General features: G+C 33.8%; 1 protein-coding gene across 2 annotated transcripts; it reads left to right on the top strand.

The window, feature by feature from the left end:
* Nucleotides 1-2,653: 2,653 nt before the first annotated feature.
* LOC120266361 (putrescine hydroxycinnamoyltransferase 1-like) lies at nt 2,654-4,433 on the top strand. Of its 2 annotated transcripts, none has more exons than XM_039273989.1 (2): nt 2,654-3,229; nt 3,353-4,433. In XM_039273989.1, the coding sequence occupies exons 1-2, from the start codon at nt 2,816-2,818 to the stop codon at nt 4,226-4,228; spliced, it is 1,290 nt and encodes a 429-aa protein (XP_039129923.1). In that variant the 5' UTR covers nt 2,654-2,815; the 3' UTR covers nt 4,229-4,433. The 2 variants fall into 2 exon arrangements, with proteins under 2 accessions (XP_039129923.1, XP_039129922.1); XM_039273988.1 differs by having other exon boundaries at nt 2,659-3,229; nt 3,338-4,433.
* The last annotated feature ends 1,285 nt before the right edge of the window (nt 4,434-5,718 follow it).

The following is a 5,718-nucleotide window of genomic DNA, read 5'->3' as shown; positions in this document are numbered from 1 at the left end:
TGGTGATGGAGGCAGTGGATAGAGCTTTGAGCTTATCAAAATGGGATTTTTGAAGGTGGGGAGGAATTTCAGGCAAACCGGAAGCAGCCACGCACTGATAACATTGGCCCAAGAAACACTAGGCTTGGGATCCAAGTGAGGGGAAGAAGGCTGAGACCCCGAAGTGGCCATCGGAGCGATAACAGTAACAGATCTCAGGCGAGATGACAACAGTAGCAGACCCCTCCTTCAAACGCAATGCTAGCCCTTTAGTCTTTTAATGTAAAAAAATTCTTATATCCCTTTTATTTAATTTTTTTGTTTTATTTTTACTTTCTCACAAATTATAGTAGGCCGAGCTTACCTAGATGTAGAGTGCATGTGCGGGGCGGGGCCTAAGCAAGCCCACTTGCCTTAACGAGGAAATCCGAGACCAAGCAAGCTCACTCGACCCCCACAAGGGATAAATGTTGGGTTTTTTTAAATATAAATTTTTAAAATAGAAAACCAATATATGCAATACATCGAAGCTCATATTAATAATCCCACGGGCAATAATGTGGCAACATTTCCTATAAAAGCATTTATTGTTTAATCTATGTTGATCTATGGTTAAATAAAAAATAATTTATATAAAGTTAGATATGTGGTCTTTAACTTATGTACATTAACCGTTATTTTAATTGTTTTATTATTGCTAATTAAGGGGCTAATTAGATGATCAAATAAATAGTTGGGCATAATGTTATCTCAATATAAGTGTAAACGTATTTTTGTAATATGTGCCGAACCTAGGGTTTATTGCTAACCATTTATGGGTATCTTAATAAAGAAACCAAAGCTTAGTTTAGCAAAAAAGCTAATGTCTCTCTGATCAAAGAACTTAAATTCTTTACTTCTTAGCTAAAAAAGACTTTAAAAGAAGATGTATCCTAATCATAATTTTAAAAAAATTTTAAAGAAGAAAAGGATGTTTTCTGGGGCTCACATCACTTAAAAAGAGGAGAGTACTCAACAATTAAAAAACTGCAAACTCCTCCATCTCAATTGACTGCAAACTCCTCGATCTCAATTGATCTGGAAAATTGCGAGCTATTCAACCTTAATCGATGGAATCATGTATATATGCTTTTAAATTCTTGTTTTTTCAATTGAATTATACATAAAATTCCATGGTTTTGTTATTTTGTATAAAAATTCAACATGAATTTCGTGGTTTTCCAGCAACGGTAAATCTTATAGCAAGCCTATATAGAGTAAGGGCATCATGCAGAACCTTTTTAAAGAACATCAAAAGCTTAGAGATTTTACATAATATTAAGATCATATATATATATATATATATATGAATATAATAACCAATGGCCTTTGGGTCAATTCGAGATCGGGTCCCTTCATGGGAGGCTGCTCGCTTCACCTGGAGGACCCTAGATCGAACCCTCATGTCCCCACGCAGGTGAGGGCACGTGGGCTCGGCTGAGTCTTGCTCACCACACGTCGTACGTCCCTCGGCTTACTGTCATTGTCTTTTCTCATTAATAATATATAAAATTAAGATTTCACATAATTTATTATTTTAATTTATTTGATTAAACACACTTAACTCACAAAAATAACCAATGTTGTTTGACCCGGATCGCCCTACGGTTCAACCGGAAAATGGAACCGGCCCATGTGGCCTGCAGGTATTCTCATCGACCCGGGTATTAAAAAAACCCGGTAGTTAACCCGGTGACCGAGCGGTTCAACTGGGAACCCAGGTTGACCCTACGGTCAATCGGGTCACAATGTTTAATTTTTCTTTACAATATTTAATAATTTATTATTATTTTCTCATTAAAAACCACAAAATCGTGTATATTTATTAATATTAATTTATAATTTATAATCAATAAATAGAATTACAATATATATATATATATATACCAACAAAAATTAACATTTAAAAATAAAATATATTAATGTATTATGTAAATACTTTCAAAAATTTAATTTATTAAGAAAAATAAAACAATAAATGAGTGTAATTTTATTATAAAAAAATATAAAAATTAAAGTATTCTAATTAAATAAAAAAATATAAGAAAAATTTAAAAACAAAAATAAAAAAACTCAATTGAGATATAAGAATTAGTGAATTAAATTTCTTATTTATTTTTAACAAAATCAACCAATAAACAAATAAATAAATAAATAACACCGGAGAAGTTTGATAATTATATATTAATATATTAAATTTGTAAATATTTAAAAAAATGTAAAAAAATAAATGACCAAATTAGAAAACCCTCATCAGTATATAAGGTCATTTATCAATTTAAATATCAAATTTGAGTAGGTTTTTTATAATATAATTATGGATTTAATATTATATTTGCTTATTATTAATTATTATAATATTTTTTTTATATTTAATTATTGACTCTGGTTCAACCCTCGGGTTCGATCTGGTTGAACCCATCGACTCTGACCTTGGGCCACGGGTCATTACTCCTACGGGTCTGACAACCTTGAAAATAACTACAAACGATTGACATGTAATTTAAATTTTCTTGAAGACATTAGTTCAAAGTTTCAGATTTTATTTTCACATGGTTGGTCTCAATTTTTACATGTCTTATTCTCCATGACCAATCATTCCCATTTTTCTAATCATATTCTCCAATCGGCGTAGATCAAGTGGTGGGCATTGATTTATATGACGTCTAACCAGATGCCGCATACCCCACGGAAGTATTCCAGTTGTATAGTGGAGCTAGAGATGGGAGAAGATAGAGATAAGCTGTAGGAGAAGAGAGAAGAGAGAAGAGAGAAGAGAGAAGAGATCATTGAGCTCATGGCTCCAAAGGTCGAGATCATAGAGTCATGTATGGTGGCTCCTTGTGAGGAGACACCAAAACACAGGCTACAGCTCTCTAACCTTGATGCTTTTGCACCAAGAGATCACATGCCAACCTTCTTTCTATATAAGCCCAATAATGGAGATCCCAACTTCTTTTCAGTACAAATTCTTAAGAAGGCCTTGAGCAAGGTCTTGGTCACCTTCTATCCTCTTGCCGGAGAGTTGGTCTTTGATGAAGATGGCCGGCCGGTGGTGGACTGCAACACCAAGGGCGTGCTCTTCTCCGCCGCGTCTACAAGTTGTACTCTCGATGGCTTTGGTGATTTCCGGCCTTCGTCAACCTTGGACCGACTTTTCATTCCATCTGTCACCAACCCAAAGAGATCATGCATTCTGCTGTTGTTTCAGGTATATTCCTAAAATTAAGATCTGTAATTAATATTAGTTTCATCAGTTTTTTTAAAAAATATATATATATGAGAGATTGATGTTATAAGTTCATTAAATAATTGGTAGTTAACATTCTTCAAGTGCGGTGGAGTGTGTCTGGGCTGTGCAAGCCATCACTCAGTCATTGATGGTGTTACCCTTTTCAATTTTATCAATACATGGTCGGACATTGCCCGTGGCTCGAACATGATCATCTCCGCCCCTCCTTTTCTTGATTGTACGGTGCTTCGTGCTCGATCACCACCAATTGTCTCGTTCGATCACATCGAGTACACCAACTGTAACTTTCTAGAAGACAAATTTGGCCAAGAATGTGAGACAACCATACTAACATTATCTAAGGCCCAGCTCAACACATTGAAACACGGTTCTCATGGCGAACGAAATCTCAGCACCTACAAAGCAGTAGCCGTGCATCTATGGAGCACAGCATGTAAAGCGCGAGAGCTCGCCGACGGGCAGGAAACAAGGCTTTACATGTGGGCTAATGCTCGCAATCGGCTGAAGCCGCCGTTATCGAAGGGATATCTTGGTAACGCGGTACTTAAAATATCAACGCAGTTGCAAGTTGGGGATTTGGTTTCAAAACCATTTGAGTTTGGAATTGCTAAGATTGATGAAACAATTAATAGTGTTAACGATGAGTACATACGTTCATTAGTTGACTTGTGGGAGAAACACAAGGGTGAGAAGGAGAAAATTAAGGGGTCTAGGTCATACAGGACGGTTGATTTCCTTGTAGTTAGCTGGTTGTCATTGCCCACATATGAAGCTGATTTTGGATGGGGGAAGCCGTGGTTCATGGGAAAGGCATCCATGAAATATGCGGGACAAGCATACGTGATGCGTGGTGGTCCTGGGAATAATGGAGGCGTCTCAATCGCTATTGCGCTCGAGAGTGAGAATATGCCACGGTTCAAAAAGATGGTTCACATGCCCTTGGAGGCTAAAATTTGAGTTGGTGTTCGCTTGTTTGATGATAAGGTTTTTGGTGATAATTACTGAATAAAGACGACTAAATAGTTAGAGCTATGCATTATCTCTCTCCCCTACCTGTATTTCATCTTTGTTTTTGTCTCCATATTTTACAAAAAAGAGAAAATGATGTAAATAAAGTTGTTTGCCTTTTGTAAATATTAATCAATGTTATTTAGTATGGTGATATTATTGCTTTTCCTAAAATTCCCTAATCTTCCAAATTTGTTCAAAGCGGGGATATGTTGCGAAGTTAGCAGGAGGGACAGCTTGGTACCAACAACAGTGCACAAAAACCTGAGTGATTACGTCCATCAGTCCATTCGGAACTTGTATCAAAACAAATTATAAAAACTAACAAAACTAGAACTTCCAAAAATAAAAGTATGACATTGTCCGAATTACAGGAAGTTTCAAAAGTTTTCAAGATTGCCTACAAGAAAGAATGTAACGAAAATGATTATTCCATCTAAACTAGGAGAACATTCGTCATTTGATAACCACCAATAACCTTACTCCTAATTAGAAAAGGGGATAAGAATAAATTTTTTATGCTTCGCAGTTCAGTAAATAAACCATAAAAATAATTTGGATCATACAAAATTCTAAAAATTCATATTAAAAAATATAACGTTTACTTGTTTATAACATTTGTTAAAAAAAAATACAATTCTTGAAAGAAAAATCTTAGTGATTTAAGAAAATGCATTTTAGAACATAACGAATGGTTAAAAATATGCCTCCTAAGTTTACAATAGTTGAAATAAAATATCAAAGATCATTTATTTATACTCAGTGACCTGAGTTAAAATTTTAAAAGTTATTTGTTTATTCTCAGTAATTCGAGCTAGAATATTAAAAGTCGCTATTGTTTTACTAATAGAATAGTGTAAAACTATAGACTATTTTTTAGAGTTTCATATGGATATAGTTAGAATTTGTCCCCCATTATTACAGTTATTGTATATTCAATTTGAAGACTAAAAATATATAACAAAATAGCTCAGTTCACTAAGTTTAGAATTGAAAAGCATCAAAAGTTGCAAAAACAATAATAATGCACGATGTATATATAATTAAAAAATTTCCAAATTTTTACCTAAGTCGAAAAATACATAGAAGTTGCACAATCTCACTTTCAAAGAAATAATCCAATTACTTTTAAATAAATAATTCAATAAACAAAATGATGACTAAAGGATAAAGGCAAACACAAATAATAAATAAATAAATTGTCAATAATGGGTAAGTAAAGTAATATTAAACATAGAGCAAATGAGTAAATAAATTGTAAACAATTAGAAATTTAAACAACTTATTCAAAAGTAATTATATAATAATAAAACAACTTCATAAGTGCTGAAAATTTCATAATTTAATTTATATTGTGGATCTACTTGGTTGTCTCCAAGCTCCAAAATTCCAAACTGAATACTAAAATCAAACCTTCAAGGAAGGACATATGATATCAT

This window comes from Dioscorea cayenensis, chromosome 8, assembly GCF_009730915.1.
Source record: "Dioscorea cayenensis subsp. rotundata cultivar TDr96_F1 chromosome 8, TDr96_F1_v2_PseudoChromosome.rev07_lg8_w22 25.fasta, whole genome shotgun sequence".
In the NCBI taxonomy this organism is placed as follows: Eukaryota; Viridiplantae; Streptophyta; class Magnoliopsida; order Dioscoreales; family Dioscoreaceae; genus Dioscorea; species Dioscorea cayenensis.
Note: the sequence above shows the minus strand (reverse complement) of the source record. Positions and strands in the feature narration are given on the sequence as shown.